The sequence below is a fragment of the Stegostoma tigrinum genome, chromosome 2 (genome assembly GCF_030684315.1).
Source record: "Stegostoma tigrinum isolate sSteTig4 chromosome 2, sSteTig4.hap1, whole genome shotgun sequence".
NCBI lineage: Eukaryota > Metazoa > Chordata > Chondrichthyes > Orectolobiformes > Stegostomatidae > Stegostoma > Stegostoma tigrinum.
Genome location: NC_081355.1, coordinates 19,829,473 through 19,856,005, shown reverse-complemented (window position 1 = coordinate 19,856,005; position 26,533 = coordinate 19,829,473). Strand labels below are relative to the sequence as shown.

General features: G+C 40.1%; 1 protein-coding gene across 3 annotated transcripts in view; it reads left to right on the top strand.

The window, feature by feature from the left end:
• Nucleotides 1–26,146, top strand: part of zdhhc11 (zinc finger DHHC-type containing 11) — a 112,336-nt gene extending 86,190 nt beyond the window's left edge. For all 3 annotated transcript variants that reach the window (XM_048521668.2, XM_048521655.2, XM_048521664.2), the window contains exons 5-11: nucleotides 431–555; nucleotides 2,956–3,111; nucleotides 4,319–4,440; nucleotides 13,539–13,597; nucleotides 16,513–16,621; nucleotides 17,641–17,725; nucleotides 22,274–26,146. In XM_048521668.2, the coding sequence (XP_048377625.1) occupies nucleotides 431–555; nucleotides 2,956–3,111; nucleotides 4,319–4,440; nucleotides 13,539–13,597; nucleotides 16,513–16,621; nucleotides 17,641–17,725; nucleotides 22,274–22,665 (1,048 nt within the window). In that variant the 3' untranslated portion in view covers nucleotides 22,666–26,146. The remainder of the gene's footprint in view (nucleotides 1–430; nucleotides 556–2,955; nucleotides 3,112–4,318; nucleotides 4,441–13,538; nucleotides 13,598–16,512; nucleotides 16,622–17,640; nucleotides 17,726–22,273) is intronic.
• The last annotated feature ends 387 nt before the right edge of the window (nucleotides 26,147–26,533 follow it).

Genomic DNA, 26,533 nt, shown 5'->3' with positions numbered 1-26,533 from the left:
GTGACATGAGGAAAAACCTTTTCCTACAGGAAGTGGTGACGGTTTGAAATTCACTCCCTGAAATTTTGGCGAAGGCTGATCCAATCATGGCTTTCAGATTGCTAAGAACCTGAACAAAAACAATTTGTTAGGATATAGCAAAGAGCAGTGAAGTGGGAATTGCTGCAGCAGAGAGCTGTCACTGACCTAACTGGCCAAATGCCTTCAACTATTCTGTGATTCAGCATTCTACAATAAAGTATTGCTCTGGACTTAGAATTTTGGGTCGATCTGAAATCATGAAGATGCGACACAAATGCAGGTTCTTACTGTGTACAATGTTCTGATGAACTGCAAACCGTTGGTCCCTGTCAGCTAAGTTAAACATAATCATGCCATAAAGTTTTTAATTCACCATGTCTAACACTCCGTTCTTTCCAAATCTCTGAAGGTTTTTCTTCCACACTGTGGTGTCAGCTGTTCTCGGTATCCTGATGATTGTGCTCGTTATCCTTTATGTTTTCATCCAGCAGTTTGTTAATCCAGAAGAACTTCGCACAGCTCCTCAGTTTGAAAGTAAGTGCCTCAGATTTAAGCTGGGGTTCATGCTCACTGGAACATGATAGTTTTACAAAGAAGAAGAAAAGTCTTGTTTCTACCATTTTATTTGACATTCCCCCAATGGAAGCCATGGCATTAGCTGGCAAGGCATAAAGCTCTGGAATTCTCTCTACAACCTGTCCTGCTGTCCAGTTCTTTCCCTCTCTTGTTGCTCCTTATAATCTATCTTTATCAACCGATTGTTTATCTTCTCTATTACCTCTTTAACTGACTTGGCATCAGATTTTGTCTGACTGTGCCCCTGCTAAGTGTCTTGCTGTGTTTCACTACACTAAATGTTTTTTTTCAAAATTTGTTCCATACAGAGGGGCGTAGGTGTCACATTCTGATTCCCAGTTCAGGCTTCCTGCGATGTGTCTATTGAAATAGGTGACACTAGGCATGGGAGTCAGAGCTAGGTTTTGCAATTCCAGTATTTTACGGACTATTATATTGTTTGTAGTTTGAAATTAAACATGTTAGCATTATGTTTTGAAATCTAGAAATTAAAGGCTACTAACAGTAAAGGTGATCTTGGAGCTGTTGAATATTTCTACCTCGAAATGGTGTGACTGTCCATCGCAAGGTCTAACTTACCTAGATAAAGCCCTAACCAAACTCTCAGAACCCTGCTAAAATCACCAGGACTCTAGAATCACCCTGGAGAGCAAGGACAAAGGCAGATTCCTCAGGTTTGATTTTTGTCTCGGGTTCAGCAAACATGCGTGAGACTATCTTTGGGAAACCTAAGCCCATCATCTTTGCCCATATAAACCTTTCTTCCATCTCCTGACGATGGAGACAGGCAGGCCTAAGGTTTGCCATCTTCCAAGGCAGTGCCAGAGGAGTGAGGATACCAAGGCAGATCAGTTCGAAGCCCCACAGCTGTTCACTGAACATTGGTTCAACTTTCCATATTGTCCTTTTGTCACCCACCATTCGTTCCTACCTGTCTGCCCCCATGCAACAGCATAACTCCATGACCCCTCAGTCTGCTATCACATTCCCTAGGCATATTTATTGACAACCAGTGCGCAGCAAGGTTCCCCCTTTTGTTGTGGTTTCAGATGGGACTCTCCAAATTGTTAAGCTCCTGGTGAAAGGGGAAAAAATTGGCCTCCTTTCTTTTATTCAACCAGAGTAAGAAAATCATTTCCTTTTTTTTAACTGCAGTACAGAGGTCTTTAATGGCAGTTCTAAAAGATATGGCTTTCATGGCAAACTGGTCTACACATTAGTAGACCAGACCATTAAGACACCCAGACTAAGGTTAAATCTCCTTTTGACCTTTTTGTTTGTATATCCCTGACAGGGTAAAGACAAATGTGTTGGCAGGAGATGGCTTCCTGTTGAGAGAAGGTTAGGATGTCTTTCTCTTGTTAACTCTTCCTTTTAAGACTTTCTAGTTGAGGTTTTCCTGATTCTGTTTGGGTGTGACATACCAGGATTCCTCTCAAGGTAAAGAGAGAGAGAGAAAGAGAGAGACACAGATGGGCAGAGGTGTGTGTGTGTCTGTGTGTGTCTATGTGTGTGTGTGTGTAGGATTAATGGGAATGAAAGTAGGGCACCTGGAAATCACACAATAACCCTTGAACATCTTACAAGCATTATAGCCTGTGCCCCCTTAAAATCGAATGAATGAGTGCTTGTGAAGGCTTCATGAGAGTGGACAGGAAAGCGGAGTTTAGGCCAAGATGAGATCAGCTATGATTGTATTAAATGGCTGAGCAGGCTCAAGGAGCTGACTTGCTTACTGCTGCTCATGGTTCTTAAGATGCCTATTATGTACCTAATCCTTTGTCCAATGTTTTGTTCACCTGTCTCAATACCATCTTAAATAACTTGACGTCAAATTTTGTAGAGAGGACACCGGAGAAGTACCTGGGATATTTTTACAGTGTTAAAGACACAACATAAATGCAATTTTCCATTGCTAGATCCCAAGCAAAGTCTATATTGTTAACTAGATTAGCACACAGATCAGAAGATGTGAGACAGAAACAAGAATACTGTGTAGAACAAAAAATGAAAGAACCACAGATGCTGTAAATCAGAAACAAAAACAGAAGTTGCTGGAAGCTCAGTAGGTCTGGCAGCATATGTGAAGAAAAAAATCAGTGTTAATGATTGGGGTCCAGTGACCCTTCCTCAGAACTGCACAGTTTAGAACATCCTGAAACTTGGCTCTCACTACAGAACAAAGATGCAAGCACACAATTAGAAAATCCGCAAAACTAATTGCATCTCAGCAACCTTGCCTTGAAGCTGATCATAGACTGTCTTGTTGGACAAATTATTCAGGCAGATATTTTGGATTTGGAGTATCTGGTTTGAGAATGGGATGTCATTACATTGTTTTTTTTCTTCCCTGCACAGATGTACGTGGAAACAACACGTGGCTGGTATTTTTGCCCATTGCTCCCCTGGAGACAACACTAGCTGGAATTTCAGTCATTGCAGGAATCACCATTATCCTCAGCCTCGCTTCACTGATGTTACTTGGTCATCTGTTGGGCTTTCACATTTATCTGTGTGAGTCAAAGGGAGCCAAAACCCTTTTATTTATCATTTCCAGTTGATACCAGATTTGTTTCTGGGGGAAAGAACAGAGAATTGAATTTCAGGTTGCTGTGCCAAGGCCCTTAGGTGAGCACTTGCTAGGCTGGGGGTGGAGTTTAATTGGAAGGAAGCGGCACCCATTTTATCCCTGTAAAGCGAGTGCTGTGTTGGCCAATTCTTACACCAATGTTCTGCTTTGAGAGGATTCTAGCTTTCAAATTGCATCAGTACAGGGTGTTGAAGGAGCGTGTCAATGAAACAGAGTAGCTTAGTGACTGTGTTCTATGGAGAACGGAAAGCTGGCTGAAAGCTTTCCAAATAATGCCCATCCATACCTTATCTATATCAGCCACTTAAAAAGGTTCTCCCAAGCTTTTCTTATCTCTAGAGTCAATTATTCCCATTTTTCACCCCTCATAACTGGGAACACATGGTGGCTCTGTGGTTAGTATTGTTGCCTCTCTGTGCCAGGGACCCAAGTTTGATTCCAGCCTCGGGTGACTGTGTGGAGTCTTCACATTCTCCAGGTGTTTGCATAGGTTTCCTCCGGGTGCTCTGGTTTCCTCCCACTGTCCAAAAGATGTGTAGGTTAGGTGGATTGTCCATGCTAAATTGCCTATAGTGTCCAGGGATGTGTAGGTTAGATGGATTGTCCATGCTAAATTGCTCATAGTGTCCAGGGATGTGCAGGCTAGGTGGATTAGCCATGGGAAACACAGGGTTACAGGGATGGGTCTGGGTGGGATGGTCCTCAGACACCTTGTGTGGATTCAATGGCCAGAATGGCCTGCTTCCTCACGGTAGTGATTCTATTAACTCTGTTCAAAACTTTGCTCCTCCTGCCTTTCCCTCCATTGCATTAACCACCATTGGCAAAATTTCTCGGGATTGTTTTTTACGTATGTTAAAGGATTGTGGTAAGATTGATACAGGAAAAGTGCTTCCTCTGATTAGGAATGAAGAACAAGGGAAAATAATCTTCAAGTTAGAGCCAGGCCAATTAGGAGGGAAATCAGAAAGTGTGTTTCTGGACTTTGAATAGCAGAAAGTTGGAATATGTTCTGCCAAAAGGCTATGGATGCTGTGGCAATTAGATTGATTGGCAAATCTTCTTACATTGAAGAACCTTTTTATGAATTCAAGAGTACATGAGCTGAATTTCATTCCTGTACTTTTCCAGTGTTCAACAAATTAAGTACATATGAATATGTCGTGCGGGAGCGTCACAAGCAGGATGTCCGAGACCATGGGAATGATGTCGAATCTGCCCAGACTGTGTCTGCTAGGATGACTGCTATTCAGGTAGAGTACATCAGTGCAGAGACAATGAGAAAGCCATAGGTTCAGGCCCCACTCCTGCCTTGATCGTCTCTAAGCTGGCAGTGCTACATTGTCAATCTGTCATTTAGTTGAGGCCTTAAACCAGGGTGTCGACTGTCTGCTCAGGTAAGTATGAAAGATCCATGACACGTTTCAAAGAAGTGATTTTTGGGAGTTAACTGGATAACCTGATCATTGAAAGCAAGCAGTTGAGAAGATGCATGCTATGTTGGCGTTCGTTGAAAGAGTGTTGAAGTACAAAAGGAAGGAGGTCTTAACTGCAGCTTTGTTGACACCACATCTAGAATAATGTGTGCAGTTCTGGATTCCTTTACCTAAGAAAAGATACACTTGCTGTAGCAGGAGTGGAGTGAAGGCTCACCAGACTGATTTCTAGGATGGCAGGTTTGTCCTGCTAGGAGGGATTAGTACCAGGAGCTACAGAAGAGGATGACCTTTGGTTTTTGAGCCTTATCAATTAAGTGTTTGATTTTAAAGACTTATAAAACTTCTAAATCTTAATCTGTTTTGTGTTGCAAATCTCTAATAGTGAGTATGGTGAGGGTGTTCCTTTTTAAGTTTATACTGTGAATGATCTGTCTCTTGATTGATTTTTATTATTAAGGATTGGTATTAAGTTATCCCAGCTCAATATTTTTGAGCAGTAAGATTGTGCTAACGCTACATTTTGAGCAAAGTGTGTTATGTTTGTTTTTAGATAATTTCTGGGTCTGTAGATTGTTAAAGAGATGGAAATGATTTTTAATAGGGTTATGTGCTCTTCCTGTCAGATATGGGAGATCAGGGAGGTTCTGAATGTTCCTGGAGACTACGTCTGCAGGAAGTGAGTTTGGTTGCAAATCCTATCAGACTGTATGGATTGTTTGGAGTGGCAGTTAGAGGCAATTAGGAGTTTAGAAGAGCAAGGGAAGTGTGATGGATGGCAGTGCCAGGAAGTTGGAGGCACTGCAGATACTGTCTAGTAGATGGTTGACCACTAGGAATGGTAGGAGAGAAAGCCAGATAGTGCAGGAGTCTCCTGTGGTTATCCCTATCTCAAAGAGGTATGCCGTTTTGGATATCATAGGGAGGTATGACTTCTCAAGGGAGTATAAGACTGACACCTAGGTTTCTAGAATCTTGACTGGCTCTACCACAACGAGGGTTATGTCAGGTTCCAAGCAATCAATTGTAATAGGGGACTGTAGTCTGGGGCACAGACAGACATTTCTGCAATTGTCAGCAAAGCATCAGGACGGTGCGTTGCCTCCCTAGTGCCAGAGTCAAGGATGTCTTGGAGATTGTGCAGCATATTCTGAAAAGGCAGAGTGATCAGCAGGAGGTTATACACATTGGTACCAATGATAAAGGTAGGGAAAGGGATGAGGTTCTGCAGACAGAATATAAGAAACTACGCAGGAGGTTAAAAAGTAGGTCAATGCCACGTGCTACTGAGAGTAGGAATAGGAGGATAGAGCAGATGAATGCATGGCTGAGGAGCTGGTGGAGGGGGCATAGATTCACTTCCTTTGGATCATTGAGATCTCTTCAGGGGAAGAAATGATCTGTACGAGGGGGACAGGTTCCACGTGAATTGGAAGGGGTCTCCAATATCCTTGTGGAGAAATTTGTCAGTGCTACACAGGAGGCTTTAAACCAGTAAATTGGGGTGGAGGGGCACGGTGTGGTGATAGTGGGAACCAAAGTGCTAGTGAGAAAAGAGAAAAGGCTGAGGCTGGTACAGTAGACAACAGGAGCAAGCCTAATAGTCAAGGCAGACAAGAGCTTGGCAGAGAACAGGGTAAGACCAATAAATTAAACTGCATTTAGTTCATTGCACAAAGCCTGACAGGTCAGGCAGATAAACTCAAGGCATGGTTGGGATTATGGGAGGGGATCATAGCTGTTACAGAAATATGGCTCAGGCATGAACAGGACTTGAGGCTTAATGTTCTGGGATATATATGCTATAGGGATGATGGACAGGGTGGTAAGAGAGGAGAGGGAGTGGCATTTTTGGTTAAGGAGAACATTAAGGCTGTACTTTGGAAGGATATTCCTGGGATATTGTCCAGTGAAGTTATATACATGGAACTTAAAAATTAAGAAATGGATGATCACCTTATTGGGATTGTATTATAGGATCCCCACAAGTCAGTGGGAAATTTAGAAACATATATGTAGGGAGATCTCAGAAATCTGTGAGAAAATTAGGGTTGTAATGGTAGGGAATTTTAACTTTCCAAACATAGACTGGGACTGTCAAAGTTTGAAGGGCTTGGATGGGGAGGAATTTTTTAAGTGTGTACAAGAAAATGTTCTTATTCAATATGTGGATTAAAGCAGGGCAAGGTGTTAGTTAGGGAGAACTTTGGGGCTAATGATCGCAACTCTATTTGTTTCAAAATAGATGTAGAAAAGGATAGAATTGATCAAAAAGGTAAAGTTCTAAATTGGAGGAAGGCTAATTTTGATAGTGTTAGACAGGAACTTTCAAAATTTGATGGGGGGAGGCTTATAATACAATCCCAACAGGTAGAGGGACAGTTGGGAAGTGGAAGGCCTTTAAGAATGAGATAACGAGAGTTCAGAGATAATGTTCCTGTTAGACTGAAGGGCAATGGATGACTGGAGAAATTGAGTCTGATGAAGGAAAAGAAAGAGACATTTATCGGGTATAGACAGCTGGGATCATATGAATCTGTAGAGGAGAATAAAGGCAGTAGGAGTATATTTAAGAGGGGAATCAGGAGGACTGAAAGGGGACATGAGAGAGCTTTTGCAAATACGATTAGTGAGAATCCAAAGAGGTTCTATAAATACGTTAAGGGTAACAGCATAACTAGGGAGAGAATACAGCCACTTAGACGGCCTTATTGATTTTTATGTGTGGGAAAGCCAGGGAAATATAGACTGGTGAGCCGTTGTTAGTGATGGGTAAGTGTTGGAGGGGATTCTGAGGATTTACATCCGTTTGGAAAGGCATGGACTGATATGGGATAGTCAGCATGACTCTGTGCTGAGGAAATCGTGCCTCACTAACATGATTGTGTTCTTTTGAAGAGGTGACAAGGATGATTGGTGGAGACAGAGCACTAGACATTGACTATATGGACTTCAGCAAAACTTTTGACTAGGTTCCACATGGTAGACTGATTATTAAGGTTAGATCACATGGGATCCAGGGGGAGTTAGCCAATTGGATACAAAATTAGCTTGAAGGTAGGAGACAGAGGGGGGTGTTTGGGGGGTATGTTTTTTGGACTTTTTCTTGGAGGCCTGTGACCAGTGGTGTGCCACAAAACTCAGTGCTGGGTTCACTGCTTCTCATCATATATGTAAATGATTTGGATGTGAATAAAGTAGGTATGGTTAGTAAGTTTGGAGACTATACTAAAATAGGTGCTGTAGTGAACAGTGAAGAATATTATTTTCGAGTACAACTCGAGCTTGATCAGATGAGCAAATGAGCTGATAAGTGGGTGAGTTTAATTTCGATAAATGTGAGGTGCTGCATTTCAGAAAGGCAAATCAGGGCAGGACTTATATACTTAATGTTAGGGCCTTGGGGCCTGTTGCTGAATGAGGAGACTGAGGGGTGAAGGTTTATAGTTCTTTGAAAGTGGAGTCGCAGGTAGACGGGGTGGTGAAGAAAGCATTTGGCACATTTGCCTTCATTGGTCAGTACATCGAGTATAGGAATTGGGAGGTCATGTTGCAGCTGTACTGGACATTGGTTAGGCCACTTTTGGAATACTACGGACAATTCTATTTGGCCTTCTATAGGAGGGATGTTGTTAACTTGAGACAGTTCAGAAAAGTTTTACAAGGATGTTTCCAGAGTTGGTTGGGTTTGAGCTATAGGGAGAGGCTGAATGGGCTGGGGCTTATTTTTCCCTGCGGTGTCAGAGGCTGAGGAGTGACCTTATAAAAGTTTATAAAACAATGAGGCGCATGGATGGGCGAACAGTCAAGGTCTTTTTCTTAGGGTGGGGGAGTCCAAGACTCAAGTTTATAGGTTTAAAATGAGAGGGCAAAGATTTAAAAAGGAGCTGGGCGATTCACATTTTCATGCAGAGGTTGATGCATGTATGGAATGAGCGGCTAGAGGAAGTGATGGAGGTGAGTATAATTACAACATTTAAAAAGCATCTGTGTGGATATATGAATAGGTAAGGTTTGGAGTGATATAGGCCAAACACAAGCAAATAGGACTAGGTAGATTGGGATGTCTGGTCAACATGAAAGAGTTGGACAAAAGTGTTTGTTCCCATTCTGTATGATTCTGTGACTCTGTGACTGGGACTATATTCACTGGAGTTTAGGAGATTGAGAGGAAATCTCATTGAAATATATAAAATGTATGGCCAAATGTGGGGTTGATGTGTTCCCCCAGACAGGGACCCCTGGTCCCAAGTATGCAGTCAGCCATTTTGAACTAGTCTGGGAGCCATTTCTCTACCCAGAGAGTGGGCAACCTGTGGAATTCGCTATGACAGAAGGCTGTGATGGCCAAGTCACTGAATATATTTAAAAAGGCAAAAAAAAGATTTCTAGAAGTTAAACATTTCAAGGTGTGAGGAGAGAACGGGAGCATTGAGATAGAAGATATGTAATGAGCAACTTGAATGATAGAATGGGCTTGCTGGACTGAATGACCTACTCCTGCTCCTATTTTCTGTTTCTGGAAATGTGTGCCGGGTTGTACCATTGCTTAGCCAGCACCTTTCAACGTAGTGCGAGCAGTAGGCCAAGTTTATGTTGAATGCTCATTTGTGTCATTGCTTCCTGAGGCCATTGTTAACTATGATCTTCATTGACATCATACTGTTAGCTTACTAGAGGTCAAGGTCTTTCTTTTACCATTGCTGCCAAAGTCTGCCTTTGTTGCCCAGCAACTGCAGAGGACTGAGATGAACACTTTGATGGAGTAGTCTTGGGAAGAACACAAATGGATAAATACAACACAGTACTTAGAAAACTCAAAATCAGTGCCAGGGAACTCAGAAGAGACCGATATCAGTTTGGCACAGAGTTTGCACCAAGTTTGGAGCCCACATGGAGGGAATTTCTAGCATGGAATTGATGAAAATCCATTCATACAGTAGTGGATCCAAACAGATGCAACATCAGATGGAACTCTGGGTGGGGTAGGTGTGTGGATTTTCTGTCTTTGCGGTGTTCAGGGGAGGGAGTTATAGTGGATGGGAATTGTGAGTCATAGAAGTGGAATGGCAGGATAGGGATGTGGTGGCTATCGAGTCTGGGAGGATTGGGAATTGGGCTGGAGGTGTGCTGTGTCCAGGACTTAGGGTGTCAGATCCAGGGGATCAGGTCAAGGTGTTGAGTCCATGGGGAGAAAAGTAGGAGAGTGAAGTTGAAGATTATCAGGTCAGCCATGATCTAATTGAATAATGGGGGAAACTTGATGTGCTGAATGGCCTACTTCTTCTGTATCTTATTATCAAGGCTTGGGTCAGGATGATAGGGTGGAGATGGTGGGAATTAGGGTCTGGGAGGATATGAGTTGCCCATGGAATGTGAGAGATGACCAGTGGTGAGTTGGGGAATTAAATTTAATAGTTACTCAAGAATTAGAGGAGGTTTTAATTCCCCTAACCTTTCTTGGCTAACTGTTCAGGTCAGTCAGTTGAAACAATCCAAATGTTTTGACCTGCAACTGTGAGTTGGGGACTTCTTCAGAAGGTTCCAGATGCTAAATAATTGCCCATCAGAGGCCTCAACTTCCCAAGCTATTCCCATAATGCTAGCTGAATTGGGACGTCCACATGATCCCAAGGTGTAATTCCAGTCCTTGCTACTGTAACAATTGTCTCCCCATTGGACGATCTGGGCCATCAGGTTTACTTTCTCAAAGTCTTAGGTTTATGAAGCACAAGTGCAATATTTCCTTTTGGGAATGCAGTATTCACGCTGCTGTTACTGCCCCTTAGCTGATGTCTTTGCTCTGATCAATAACCAGTCAGTTAACAGCCATGCCAGGAGCAAAAGGACCGACTTCTCCACCCAGTGCTGCTCGAGGGCATTGTCCAAGGTGGCCTCCCATCACTGAAAGTCAGCATCCTCCCACCAGCTATGTCCTGTGTCCTTCTCTTTTTCTTCACCTTCCTCCCTCCTCATGTTACTGTTAAGGAGACCTTCACAGCCGCCTTTCCCACTGAGCCAAATTTTGAATAGATTTGAATCTAAGAGTTTGTAAGAACTTGGTGTCTAGCATTTGTCACACATTTCAACTCATCTATCTGCCTCATCTGGCTTTCAGTATGATTTGTGCAGCTGTATATGTTTACATTCAGGATAGGGCTCCTCTTCCATCAGCAAGCCTGCACTTAGCAAGCCTCATCCATTGACTCATTGGAGACACCCTCACTCAAGCTTCCACTATATGCCTAGAGCAGTAAAGAGAAGGCAATTTATATTACGGATCAATTTCCATTAGGGTCAGTTCTATAAGGAGACAAGGTTCCCCCGCCCAGAATCTGCCCCATTGTAACTACAATCCAGATTGACACATCCACTGACACACTGAGGATGTGTGCCATGCTAGAGATGTCATCTACTCGATCATACTTGAAACTGAAGCAACATAGATGTATGTAAAAGATCATTTGGCAATATTCAATGCAAAGTAAGGGATTTCTTCTGTGTGTCCTAGCCAATAATATCCTTTAAATAACATCACCAAAAAGAGATGATTTGGCCATTTGTCTCATTTGAGGTTTGTGGGGCCTTGCTGTGTGCAAAATTGGTGCATAAGCTTACAAAATAAAAGTGATTACATTTCCAAAATATTTCTATGGAAATCCTGATGTTCAAAGCTATGTATAAATGTATCTTTGTTCTTCTTTTTAGTTGCGCCATGATGGTAATTTCACGTACCAGTCACAAGCACAAATACACCTCCTGTATAATAGTAATTAAAAACTGAAAGACCTGCGGATGCTGTAAATCAGAAACAAAAATAAAAATTGCTGGAAAGGCTCAGCAGGTCTGGCAACATCTGTGCAGAGAAATCACAGTTGGCATTTTGTTAACTTTGATTTCTCCCCACAGATGCTGCTGGACTTGTTGAGCTTTCCCAGCAATTTCTGTTTTTGCTCCTGTGCAATAGTACCTGAAAGGGGTAACTGGCTTTACAGGGAAAGTTTTGCCCATCAGGATTTGCAGGATTCTTAATGGCAGGAGCAACTAGGTCCCTGTGCATGTCTTACGAGTTCTGCACGTGTTCATTAGTGGCTGAACAGTGCTTCAGTGACTGTTAACTGTATACAGCTGAAATAGTCATATGTACATAATCAGAAGTTGAGGCTCATGGTTTCACAAGAGGAAATCCTGCACCTCAACTGCGATTCATCTAGTTACTAAGTAATGTTTAATAATCCTGTTTATTGTTCATCAAAATTGAGTCCAATATTGACTGAAGAGTTTGTGTGGGCATGCTTCCCCAACATGGTATCAAATTGAAGGCAGTGAATCTATAAAAGACATCTCAAATGGTTCAAGCAGAAACAACTGTAAAAAAGAACACCCAAGACAATTTCTGGATGGAGAATTCCTGGATGTTAAGGAAGCTCAGTGATGGCCAAACCGCTTTTGAAATGTAGAACATACTGTTTACCTACAGGTACTAAAGCTGATGGCCTGCAGCTACCAGGCGTGCGCTACATGCATGTGTACTCCCTCTAATAATGACAACCTGCATTTATAAAGAAACCATTAATGTAATAGATCATTCCAAGTATTGTATAAGTTGTATAAGTTATATAAGTTATAAAAGTTATATTGTATAAGTTATATAAGTTGTATAAGGAAATGTTAGAAATGAATATGAAAAACTATGGAAATTGTCAGCAGACCTGGTAGCATCTGTGGAGCAATGAAATACACTAACATTGAGGTTAATGGCTTTTTTCAGAACACTGGTGAAAGGTCATCAACCCGTAAAGTTACCACCTCTACTCTCTCTCAGATGTTACCAGATCTGCTGTGCATTGCCGGCATTTTCTATTTCTCAATCAGATTTCCAATTATTTCCAAATTTCCAATTCGTATTACAATTTTGTGAGAAGGAAATATTATGATAGTTAACTAAGCCTGGCTGAAGACGTGGGTTTTAAGGGACATCTTAAGTAACATTTCATCTTTTTTATACCCATAACTGTAAACATAGAATTGCCAACAAGGAGGGTGTACACTACCAACATGGGAATAAAGCTGTTCTTGAAATGTTACTCCTTGCTGGAGGACTGACTATTTTCCACCCTCCTACAGATTTGACACTGCCATCAGCACCAGACGCATATCTGTGGCAATGTTGCAAGTCAAGTACAGCACAACTTGATCCTTTAGCTGCAAGGGAGAAAAAGAAAGGTTCTATTTGTATGCCTATTGGCATACAAGGCGCTGAGATGCCAGTTCATGTTATTTCTGGAGAAGTCAGATCACAGACAGGAACCTGGCTTGATAGAAAATAATTTTATTTGCTTTGCTTTCAATGAAGTGATAGCTCTCGGAATGATGAGGCATACAATACTGCAGGCTCTGCTTTAATAACGAAACAGAAACTTATTTCAAACAAAATGCAGATAAAATAGCTTAATCCAAATGAACGACTTATAATAAAAAGTCAAAGATTTTGAGTGCACAGGAAAAATATAATTCCAAAATGCTGCCTTAAAAATTGAAAAGAAACAAACAACCTTTGTGTAGTACTTATAGAGATATCTGAGTTCTGAGGAGGCTGTGGAGTATGGACAGAGATGAGGAGAATCAGGAAGCAATTCAGGGAATAGGACTGAGACTGATTGAACCTCTGCCAAAAGTAGAGAAAAGGAAAGTGAATGAACTAAGCATTGGAGAGCATGAGATTCGGTGCCTCGCAGGAGAAAGTTAGAAGGGGGATGGGAGTAAGGCACGGAGAAATCTGAAATTAATGGGTTGGAGGGGGTTTCAAATAATTCAAAATACATTGCTGAAAGAGTCTGCTAACCTTTTGACTATAATTGGATAGTTCTTCTTTCTGTTGCTACCATTCTCTAGTTCTTGTATTGTCATTTCAGGGTCTGCCTCTAGCGAAGTCACAGCCAGAAGTAGAACTCGCGACATCCTCCAGGTTAAGGTAAGGTATTCAAAAACAATGTGCCCTCAACATTTCTCCTGTAGTATGTGGCCAGTTTATTCAAATATGCAGACATTTGACTTTTTTTTGCATGTTTGTGCATTCTCTGTCACAGTAAGTGGCCAATTTGCAGACAGCTACGCGGCTTCTGAGGAATGTTGGGCAAGGATACAAAATGCTTTATTTTTGAAGTAGCACAACAAAACAAATGTAGATACTGCCAGGCCTGCTGAGTTTTCCTAGCAACTTCTATTTATGCATGTGACTTCCAGCATCCACAGTTCTTTTTTCTTTATATATCATCAGTAGTTGCATCACAGCTCTTAATTCTGACATAAACAGTTTGCTGCTCTTATATCAGAAACTTTTGAATTAAAAGGCACACCCTGCAATTATATGAGGCACAATTGATTTCCATTGCTCGTCATCTGTTAGTTTGAGATTAATTGTACCCAACATTGGAAAATATAGATGCTTAATGAATTGCAATATTTTCAAACTTGTCTGAATTAGATTTACTGAAACCTTAAACACATGTGCACAAACCAAGGAAAACTGATGTTAGAAAGTACAACAAAATATCACATGTGGCTTGGTTGAGACTTGAGATAGTCAAGACAAATTAAAGCTATAGAAGCAAACAGAAGACAAATACTATAGAGTAATCTTTATCAGTGGGAGAATCAGAAGCAGAAGCCAAATGAACTAAAGAGAATCTAATTAATTTTCCTTAATGTTCAACACCATTACTGATGATGCCTTCCCTAATTATTACAACCCTGGGCTTCACCATGGTTCAGAAACTGAACTGGATTAGCTGCACATATTCTATGACTGTTGCCAACATTTAGGGACTGGACATTCTGTGATATGTAATTCCTATCCTGAATTCTGTTAAACCTTCCCAACATCTACGAGAGGCAAGAAGTAATGATAGAATACACTTCACTTATCTGTGTGAGCAAAGCTCTGACAACACTCAAGAAGCTTCACAACATCTAGGTAAAAACAATTTCCATGTTTGACACTCTGTCCTCCTTCTTAAACATTCACTTCCTCCAGCACAGGTGCAAACAGCTGCAATATGTACCAACTAGAAGATGCATTCCAGTGCCAGGCTTTACAGCCCCTGAAGTGATTTCGGAGGGCTCTCAACTTTATCAAACTGCATGGGGAGAAGCAATAAATGTCAGCCTTTCCAGCAACACCCACATTCCAGGAATGATTTTTTATAAGATTGGTAGATTTATACCTTAAAATTACAAATTATTTGAGGCAGTAATGGGCCATTGTGCATTAACAACTGGCTGTGTCACTTATAATTTCCCATGGAAGCATTTTTGTTCAATGAAAACAGCAACTCAATATTTTTTTAAATACCCTTTGGACCCTGTCAGTACCATGCAAAAACTTGTCCATATGTCTTATGAGGCACAATCAGGGTAAGTGGTCAACTTTCTAAAACACTAACGTGACATTTGCATGAGGTGTTAGGGCATAAGTTACTCTTTCTGATTCTGAGACACTGAGAGATCACTGTCTGCTCTCTATCAACATGAACAATGTGGAGATAAATAAAGAAAATAGAATCCTCACCAGGTTTTAAGTTTATTTTACCTTCTACATGAGCATTTATTTAAACACTTTGGGCATAAATCTGGACTTTGCTAGTAGCACTAGTTCACTGCAAGTACATTCCTTCGAACGGCAAAAGCAATGTCACCCCTTTAGGTTTATTTTCCAGGTCTGTTTTTCATAACCACTTTACAATATGCTACAATTTGTTGTGACATATACTCTTCCCCTTTGTACAACTTTGTCAATATGAAAAGAATCATTCTGGTCTCTGGATTTATGCCAATATTGTCACGTATTTGGCTATCAGGAGGGCTGCACATTTGACCTTTCTTCATTACTTTCCATTTATCCCTTATCATTTTAACTCAATACCTCTCCCTGGGAGGTAAAGGTGCAGGATAACATACACTGAATTGGTGATGTTGGGCTGGAATTTTTTAAAAGTATGAAGAAAACTACCCAACAAGAGAGTATTATAGCAAGCCAAGAGTATTATACGTCAAAGGACACAATTCAAAATTGCCTGTAATATTTGTAACAAGTTTCGTCTTATACAAGAGGTTTTGGTGTAATAGTGTCCCCTAATGTAAGTCAACTGAATTACATTTTGGAGATTGTAAGATGTAGTTGCTGTAGATTTTGTTTTGTAAAATCTATTATTGATGTGTCTTGACAGTCAACAAAAGGTTGTGAAATCCCTTGTTTTGTGCAGTAAGAACATATTTTAGTGCAAACCTCATTCATGCAATTTTGTGATAAACACCTCAGCATAATTATTGTTTTTTAAAGGAACAGTGTTCTCATAAAAATTTTGCTCAAAGTTACAGCTATTGGAGAAAAAGAGAGTTAAGGAGTAATGTAGTTTCAAGATAAACAGAGACTTGCATAATAACTTATAGCTTCAACTACATGTTTCCTCACTTGGGGAGGAAGGTAGGAGTGGAAATATCTATCCATATAATTGTGGTATTCTGCATGCAGCATCCTGGGTAGCAGTTAATTGCAGTAGGTGCTAGATGTGACATTATATAAATACAAAGGAACAGAAACCAACCAACCAGGAGGGTGTAGATTCTAATGATCTTTGCTATATACATTAGAGTTTTCTGGTGAGGATCTGTTTTACTTCTGTAACGGCCATTGAGAAGTATTCCTAATAAGCAGAGGGATTTGGGTCTACTGCAACAGACCCAATAATCTCCCAATTGAAATTTCATCGGTTAATGGGTAGAATCAGCAAACAAAAAAAAATGCCAAGGCAGGATTTATTTTCAGTTTTAAGCTGCCTTTGTTAACTTGTGCACCATCCTGAGATATAGCTTTCTTTGTTTCAACAGTGCTTTAAAATATCAAGACCAAGGTCCAGTTGCCAACAGACTGTCCAATAGTATCTGCCTCGAGACTTCAAGTGTTTCTACAGCTACAAGCTCCTCACACACTGGGCAGGTAACTTGTGGCTCAGTTGCAAGATTTTTCCATTGGTGTTTGACCATGGTTTACCAATGTCAGAAAAATCCAATGATAATATGAAGTATTTTCTTAAGGTTGTTGGACATTTTTGTTTTGTTTTTCACAGATAGTTACAGAGACTGTACAGCAATGTAATGGTCAAGAGTCATATCTCATGTGCAGTTATTTTGATGGGATACTGCGTGTTTTAGTCTGAGGAGGTCCCAGGCCCAGTCTTTGACCTCTGATAAGTTAACTTATTTGACAGAGGCTCCAGGTGACCTTCCAGTGCATGGACCGCAGGAGGGGTCAATTATCCAGCATTTGCATTTGTGATTCTCCCTCACTAACTGGAAAATATGCACGTTGGCTTTGGGTGAGGGTGAGATTGTGCTGGGGAGCATTGCTTCAATAGACTGTATTGGCTCCCATTGTATGTGCAGCAAAACTGACTGCACCTCACAATAGAATAGCTTTGCTGCCACAATCCTCTTTAAGTGTAGTTATGGTCATGTTGTAAATAATAATTATACTATTATTCAGGACTGACAGCTAAATCCATGTTATGATCTGGTTACGAACAAGTAGCTTGTTTTAAAATGAACAAACGTACTTAGGAAGAAAAGAAAGTCGTAAGATTCCATTGTTTTGGACAAACAATAAACTTTACTATACAAAGGTAGAACACTAATAGAATCTAGAGTATACATAGTACAACTTGTTTTCTCATTATCCATAATTAGCATGAAACAAATATGAGTAACAAACATCAATTGAAAACCCAACAGAGCCAATCAAAGTAAAAATGTGGTCAAGATAAATCCCACCGATTTCTTCTTTTAACACAGTTGTTGATGCATACTAGATAATAAAATGTGAGGCTGGATGAACACAGCAAGCCCAGCAGCATCTCAGGAGCACAAAAGCTGACATTTCGGGCTTAGACCCTTCATCAGACGTTGATGCATACTGTTCAGTTCACTAAATCCTTTCTCCCGTATCTATTTTTAAACTAGGTTCTGATTAAAAGGCCCAAAAGTGATTTCAAAGGAGAAAGTCACATTGATGAGACTAAATTCACTTCAGAGAGAACATCTACTGGTAAGGTTTCTTTAAAATATTAATTCTCTGAATGCAATTTATGATTTATCTTTTTTTTTCCTTGAATGGTCCCCTAAGGTTTCCACTGATGGAAGGATGTAGTTACAGTGTAACATGTTTACATAGGAATTAACAGTTGTGTATGACTTTGTCCTATCCAGCTTTCCCTTTCAAAGATTCCGTTGAATTTGCTTACACCAGGTTTTCAGGAAGTATAATCCGTATGCAGTTCACTGCATTAAAAAACTCTCTCATCTCCCCTGTTTTTCATTTATCAATTATGTTAAACCTGGATCCTGTATGGGAAACAGCTTCTCCTTACTTGATCTATCAAATTCGTCCTAATTTTAAAATTCTCAATTTTTACTTCTTCTGCCTGTCAAGGAAACAATCCAGTCTCTCAAGCCTTTCCACATCACCAAAGTCAATGGTCAATCTCCTCTTTACTTTCTCTAAGGCCTTGACAAACATGATGAAGAAATTCAGCATTGAAAAGTTGAGAGGAAGCATGCTAGTTTTCTCATATTTTGTCGGGTAGATTGACAACTTCAGATCCCCAACTTCGAATCACACCATTTCTTGCAATGCTAAATCTTTGTATTGAGGGAGGAATGTTAGATTTGATTTGATTTGATTTGTTATTGTCATGTGCAATGAGATAGTGAAAAATATTGTTTTGTGTGCTGTGCAGAAAATTCATACCTTACATAATTGTATCAGGGTATGATTTGTAACATAATTTCTAGCATTGTAGCATCGTATTGGCAGATCAAAACAGGAGGACATTTTGAACTACTGCTATCTCGTGTCGCTTATTGAACCCTTTCCCCATTGCCCTGCAGATCTTACCATTAGTTGCTTTCAGTGGCCTTTTAAAAGCCATGATTCAATCCATTCTTCCTTCTAAAAGATATTCCTTTGTGTTTCTCGACATCATATATTTCATATGTCATGTGTCTGCTTAATCCGCCAGCTTGCTCAACCCTCTTCAAGTCAATTACTGATCACATTGCTCATTGTATTTCTGAGATTGGTCTCATCTGCACATTTTTAAATTGTGCCATGTACACCCAAGTCTATGGATTAATATCAAAATTCATTGACTCTGACCTTGGAAGACTGCGCTGTACACTTTCCTTCAGACCAAAAAAATTCCACCTTTGTTCCGAGTGTAATTGCATAGATTTCAGAAACCTGTAAGATATTTGGATGACATAATGGCACATTATTTTCCAATATAAACGTCCCTGCCTCACTCTCAATTGTGTACAATGTACAGTCAGTCAGTGCAATCAACCATGTGTAGTAAGTAAGCACAAAACTCAAACTAAGTGTCAGTCTGAAGTCTTATACCAGTGTAACTAGTGTTGTTAATAAATTTCAATCATCTGCATCAAACAGAATCCAGTCTTTGTAGTACAGGTCACAGGATCTAAAACAGAGGAACTACTTAGACAGCACTATGCTAGAAGTGGTGTTTGTCCTAAGATAGTACATCATAACGAACTTCTTACCCGTGCATCTGTCCCTTTTATTCTAAAGGCTTTCACCTTTGCCAGCAAGCCTATCAGATGACACTTTATCAAAGATCATTTGAAAGTCCATTTACGTAACATCAACTGCATTACCTCATCAACCCTGTCTATTACCTCATGAAAAATAACACCGTTACATGAGGGTGGATTCTCTACCTCACTTAGGCGATTGGCACTATCCAAGGTCAAGGAGAAAACAAAGAAAATATTCAATGGCCCATTCTACATCACTCTCCTGCCACTGCACTGCCTCAGAATTTCCTGAGGCCTGTTGAACAGGTATTCCTTGACGTATGCCTGGGTTAGATAATTAACTTCACTGCCCCACTAAGAAGACTCAAAATCTTTGAGTTCTTCTGCAGTAGCAGAAGATCTTGCCTTCATGTAATTGGTCTGTAATCAACAGCATCTTCTACTTCAAGTTTCACTGACAGATATATTGTCAGCATCTGACAGCAAAACTTGTATTTTCTTGCATTTTTTAGAACAAGTTTAAAGGAGTAATACTTCAGAATGGCAGTTCATGTCTGAGATGTCCTATAATTTCATGCAAATTGTGAACAGTTTCCATCAATTCATACCACTGGGATCTGAACTGGATTTCCACTTGCAGGATTCAGAATCAGTAGGAAAAAGCTTGAGTCCAAGAGTTAGGGTTGAATGCAAACTCAAAAGACCAAGTTTTAGCACAAAGTGACATCTAGTCACTTTTTTAAAAACATTCATTCGTTAACTGTTCTGAGTTAAACCCAGAAATAAAACGAAAATTTATTTTCTCAGTTGTAGAGACAATGCGTGTGAATGGTATAATCTGTTTGGTTATAATAATTTAAACTCTTTTTAAAACATCTGTAAAGCTCTCCAAAAGGAACTTTGATTTGAGCAAGGGATCACTTTTCTTTCATCAAGAAAGCCACTTTGCCTATTGCTGTGTAACACTTTGGAGATTCAGCAGGCTATAGTTTGCAAAAGCTGTGATATCCCAGAAATAGCCATAGCATCATTGAAAAAAAAATTGTACTCAGTCACAAACAAATGATTAATATCTTGTACAACATTATAAAAACTGATTGCTTTCAACACCAGTTGTTCAGTCATAGAAATATAGTGAATCCTTTGAAACACTAGTTGTGGCTCATTTTTGCTGCTCAGTCTCAAGGTTGTAGGATCAAGTCTCAAATCAAAGATTTGAACACATACTCCAGGTCAAAATCTTGGCTGCCATTTTGGATAAATGTTAAAGATCCCACCTCCTTTAATGAATGACCCTCAAACACAGATTATGTCATTGAAATCTTGGGAATCACATACTCATAACCACTAGGCATAGACAGAAGTGACACCATCATTGCAGTCATGACTGAGGAAAACATTGGAGGACTCCCTATGCTCTCAAAGATTTCTAAAATGTCTAACTCTCTCCAGATATGTTACTTAGAGTGGATGCATACTCTATTGCAAACAGTTTGTGAACTTATAGAATACGGTAGATTTGAACACAGTAAAATAAATATTTCCAATTTACAAGACTTGCTCACTAATGCCTGGGAATTTCATCCTTGAGTCAAGTAGCAAGAGTTGGGAAAAATTCCAAAAATACTGGGTATGGAGGCAGAGAGGGGATATTTACCAATGAGTTTGGAACAAAAATGCCTTAATGAAGCTCATCTGAGGACCAGACAACAATTAGAGAGTTAAAACACATGAGCCGCTGCCTAACTCTGATCTTTGAATGTTTCACAGTGATTCTTTACAGAAGCTTACGGGGTTTGGAATGTGGTATTAGTTGTTGGCACTTTAAATGGTCTGGATGAGCAACACTTGCGTTGCCCTATAATATAAGGGATTTTCAAAGTATTGAAATATAAGGAATTCATCATTACTTCTAATTTGCCAAAAAAAATCCTACTCCCACTTTAAGGTTAATTTCTTCCATAGAATGTTTAGTGGATGAATAGGCGCGGATGTGGGATGGAAGCCGTGGTGGGATATTTTGGGGGGAGGGCAATCCAAAGTATGGGATCATAGCAGGCCATGGAAATTGTTTGCGGTTTGCAAACCTTGATATGGGGAGCATGAAAATGATATTTGGACCTACCTCGTTCAATCTTTTATCATGTAGGCTAAGGTGTCTGTGATGTTGAAAATCGACATTTTAAAAATCTAGCCTGATTCCATGAAAATTGCAGATGAAAAGGCACCGCCCATCTCCACAATGGAGGAAGCCAGGTTGAAGTGCCAAGTGTGTGTACACAATCAAGGAACCCTGGGAATGAGGTTGGAAATCCTGGAATTCAGCTGGCACTTTTAAAGGACTCATGAATCAAACTGACTGCACAATTCTGGCCCACACATCACTTTCTCACTTATGGGATAAACATTATATTCTCTATTCTTTGTGATGAATTTGCTCTTTGATGCTTATTCTCCAGAATTAAAAGGAAAAATAAAGCTGTTAGAATAACATCCAGTTTGCTTGAGGGTTTGCTGTTCATGCTAATGCAAAATAAGTTATACAACAACTTGAACTTATCTCGCCACTTGAACCAGATAAAACATTCCAAGTTGCTTTTCAGGAGTCAGACGAGATTTTACATCAAGCCATATAAGGACATGATTAGATAGATGAACAAAAGCTTGGTTAAAGAAGTTTTAAGGAAGAAATAGAAAGGCATTTAAGGAAAAAAAACATACACTTGGGTGTATATGATTGAAGGTACAGTCTTGAATGGTGGGGTAATACAATTGTGGAATTCTCAAGAGGTCAGAATTGAAGGAATATATCGTCCTTGGAAGGTTAAGACTAAAGGAAGTTACAGCGATAAATAGGGTTGAATCGATTGGTGAATTTGGAAAGAGAGACAAGAGTTTGAAGTTGAGATGATAGTGCACTGGGAGCCGATACAGGTCAATGTATTTGAATTACATGTTGATATGTAGCATGTCACTTTTTCCCTCAAGATATAAATAGATTTGTAACCTGTTCATTGATTCCTGTTGTTCTTTTCAACAGTTAGCTCTATTCCTGAACCACTGGAGAACTCTGATGTAACGCTACAGACTGATCATAAGAGCACTCATGGGTCTCACCGACGAAGCCTGGAGTCCATAGAAGAGATCCCGGTTGTACAAAACCCTCTTGGTAGTGCTGCTATGGACAATGGGAACAGGGATGGGAACAGCAACACAGGCAAGTGCTCAGATGCATCCAATCATAATGTGCTTGTGGACAATACTCCAAGCTTGCTGGTAAGTCCAAGGAACTCTGTGCAGTCTGTGAGACGTGTCAGCCAGCAACCAACAAAGACTTCTTTGGTCAGACAGGATGGAGATACAGCTTATCAGAGGCACAGTCAATCAGTACAGCAGTCCAGTGATATTGGGCAGAATACTACATCAGGGTGAATTGAAGAATTTTGCTGAACACATCAGAAACTTTGAGAAAGAAAAGAATGGATCTAAAGCACAGAGTTCACTGGTGCCTTCATGTCATTAGCCAGCAATCAACAGCATCATCAGCAGGCTGAATGCTGGACAAGTGTGAAATCCCAAGGAGTGGAGTTATTTGCAATAACTGCTCTGAATCCTGGTGACATAATGAGCTCCATCTAACAACAGTGGTGAAAAGAGTGATTTACAGAAGAAAACAGTCTGACCAATTTGAACGATTCAGACTCCAAATGTCCTGGGTTCCCCTCTGTTGACACAAGTCAAGTCTGACAGTCATTAGACTCCAGTAGACCCCACTCCAGTAGTGATCCATAACTCTCCCAACTCCAAACTGGAGACTCTGTGCCAAGTTCCAGGTACTGAGTCAATTACACAACTGAGTGATCCACGTCACGGAAAGGGTATGTCGGTGCTGCCTACCCTAATCCATCTGTTTAAAATACAATGCCCCAAAGTTCTTTCCCCAGAAACCAGTTCTGGTTCTGAAGAATGGTGGTAGGAACATCTTTCTCGCCAATGGAAATACACACAATAGAAAGAAGGGCAAGTGATCTGTTCTGGGATTAATGATCTTTCTCTTAGAACACCTATTTCAGTTTATTTGCCACGTGGTATTGGACCCACTTCAGCCAATGGATGGAATACAAGACAATGATTTTTTGAAGAAATCTGATAACATACTGTGTGCAACCTTCCCCTCCCCCAGCCCTCCACACCAATTGTGAAGTACTGTTGTCTCTCCAATCCCAAGAACTGCAAGCCTCAATCCCATTCAAATTTGTATGTCTGCACTAAATTCTTGGCATTTCTGTACTTCTCTTAAGGATTGGTAAAAGTGTGATTTTCAATCGTAAGTCAGAAGCAGAATTGCGCAACAGAAATGATGCCCTTTTTTTTGAAAAACGCTCAATTTATATCACTTAAAGTTAATCCATTGATGTAAGCCCACCTTCATTAATACCATGGTGGCAAATGATCCCCAGCCGAAAGGAATGCTGTTTCCATAAAATGCCATATGATATTTCCTGAGCATAATGTCTGAGAAAAATGCAGGTGACTTTCTCATGGCCAGAGTTCCCATGATGACCTGTTCGCATGAAGTGGCTATCATTGCTATCCAGAGATAGGTACTTTAGACAGAGCTGTTCAACAATACAATGTCCAATAGGTCAGTATGTGATCTGCTCCCATCAAGGACACCTTTAATTTTCTACATTGTCCAATCTTATGAAAATGTGAGCTGCTTTTGCCCAAACTAATGTGAATGTAAATGTGTTTGGCTGGCAGCTCTGTAGTCCAGCAGTGCCAGGATCAAGTGCATGAGCACTGCGGGGAAGACAAGCAGTCCCCGAGGAGGAAGAGTCAAACTCCGAGGCAAGGTCAATATTTTGGATGAACCTGCTTTGCAAACACTAGGCGGGGAGGATCTTGAAGGGTTGGTTCCAATGAGCCAAAGGACTTTGGGAATGCTGTAAAGCGAGTACCCCCCATGCCTGACAGCAGGCCATACAGTAAATACAGCCGGCTGCTCTCCGAGCCTCCTCCTCCCCCTACCAGACATGAACAGCAATAGGAGTGGAATGAGAGCATTAAGTGGCCATTAATTGGTTACTGAAGGGCCTCACGAGGTGAATGGGTTGCCTAGCGCTTGCCCACCCATCATAACATGGGGGACAGGTTAGCGGATGGGGAGGGGAACAGTGAGAATGTCACTTTTTTATGAGCTCCCTGGCTTTCAAGTATGCTGGTGGCAGGTTTGTAAATATTACAGCCCTTCAGATGCAGTATGGCAATTTTCTTATGAAGATAAATGCAGCCAAGGACGATGCAAATGGAAGATCTATTGTGTAATATTGCTGTCTCATGACAGATGTCCCATGTAAAATTTTAGCAATAAATCATGGATACAGCTAACTAAAGTGCTAACTGATGTTTCACTCTCTAACTTTATTGCACCAAACATATGATCAATTCAATTCAAAACAGTTTACTTCGAAGCATGCAATCAATCAGGTGAAAACCATCTATCACTATCTGCCATGACAGAAGACCCACAGTCATAGCCAAAAAAAAAACATGCAAATGCATGGAGCAGCTCTCTGATTTGCACAAACTGTACATGCCCATATTATATAGCCTGAAGGTAGGTTTGGTGAAGACTGGAATGGATTTTGGCTGTCAAAATTCTCATAGGCCTGCACATTATTTTGTGGGCTCCTGTTTCTGTGCACCACTGGAAATCCATAGATTGCAGTTTGAAAACCACTGACCTACACTAATCCATTCAATGCCCCTTAAAAGTAAATGCAAAGTAGTTGCTCCATAGTGAATTTCAAGTATTCTGAATGAGCCAATTTTTTTATTCATTTTATAAAACATCAAAATCTTCTATGTGCACACACTTAGCTTATTATGTTTTCAGTTTCCTGTATTAATATTTCTAATGGAAATTCCCAACATAAACTGTCATTGTGTAGTGACACCCTCTATCCAGGATTTCCCTTATGATCTTATGATCCCTTCATGGAACTGTACACTTCCATTGGCAGCAGGATGTAACTACAATGTGACAAGTTAAAATAGGGAGTTTCGATTATAAATGTTGACATAGGAAATTATCACATAATAAAGGGCAGCCTGGCTAAACTATGTCTTCATATCTTGATCCAATTATCCACTATCCTCTAATCCTACTTCTAACGGAGAAAATTAATTAGGTGTCTGGCCATTATCTCATCTTAACTCTGCATGTTGCCAGAGGTGATTAATATTAAAGTTAAAAACGTTATTGCAAATCACTGAAAAAAAGCTGTAATAAATAGTAATCATCCAGGAACCATTTCTATTTGTTTAAGAGGATGCCCAGATAAAAATCAACAATGGAAAATAAAACATTTCAATGTTTAACATGTTAAAACTTAAGTATACCAGCTGGGTCTGAGCAAGAAGGGTTTGAAAAATTATTGGGATGAAACTAAAGTAGTATCCACTAGTATTGTACCAAAGAACTACCGTATAGCTAGGCACTGTAATGCCCAGCATGGTCTAGCCATTTCCTATCAGTACAGTGAATGAATCATGCGATTTAATTTAGATTTTCATTAGAATCATTTAAATGCACTTTTGGTGAAAATGTACTGTGCTAAATTCATCACTTTTTAACATTTACAGCCATATATCTGATTGTGTTTTAGTGCCTACTTTGTGAAACTTGAAAAGATTTTAAATGTTTAAATGTGTGTATAACTGAATTTCAGTCATATTCCTAAAGCCTCTCAGCAGTTTTGAAACATTTTTAAACAGTCCCATTGTGCAGTCCCATCTACAATGCAAATTTATTGTTTGTTATAAAGCGGAGTTGTTCAGTCTACTGGCTAGATGTGGCTGACTGGAAAACAGATGTGGCTAACTAAATAAAACCTAATAATGGACACTATCATTGGGCGTTTGATTTTCTTACTCATGTTAGCATGGTATATGCATGTGAACTTTAACTTTTGTGTGAATTTGTTTTAAAATAAATGAAAGGTGAGGTGTGGAAGTATTTTTGACTAATAATGTATAATTTTGATTATTGAATGGTGCTAGACTTTTATCAAATAATGTGGTTCAGAAGCAATATTAATTCTTTTGAGCCAGATTTAATATGTTCAGACTCAACTCCAGAGGCTTGAAAACTTAGTCCAAGACAACAGTCCCAGGTGCTACACTAAGACGGTGCTACATGGTATACCGTGTCACTTTTTATCAGATGAGATGTGAACAGACTACATCTGCCCTCTTAAGTGAATGTAAAAGTGTAGCACCCAGAATTGGATTCAAT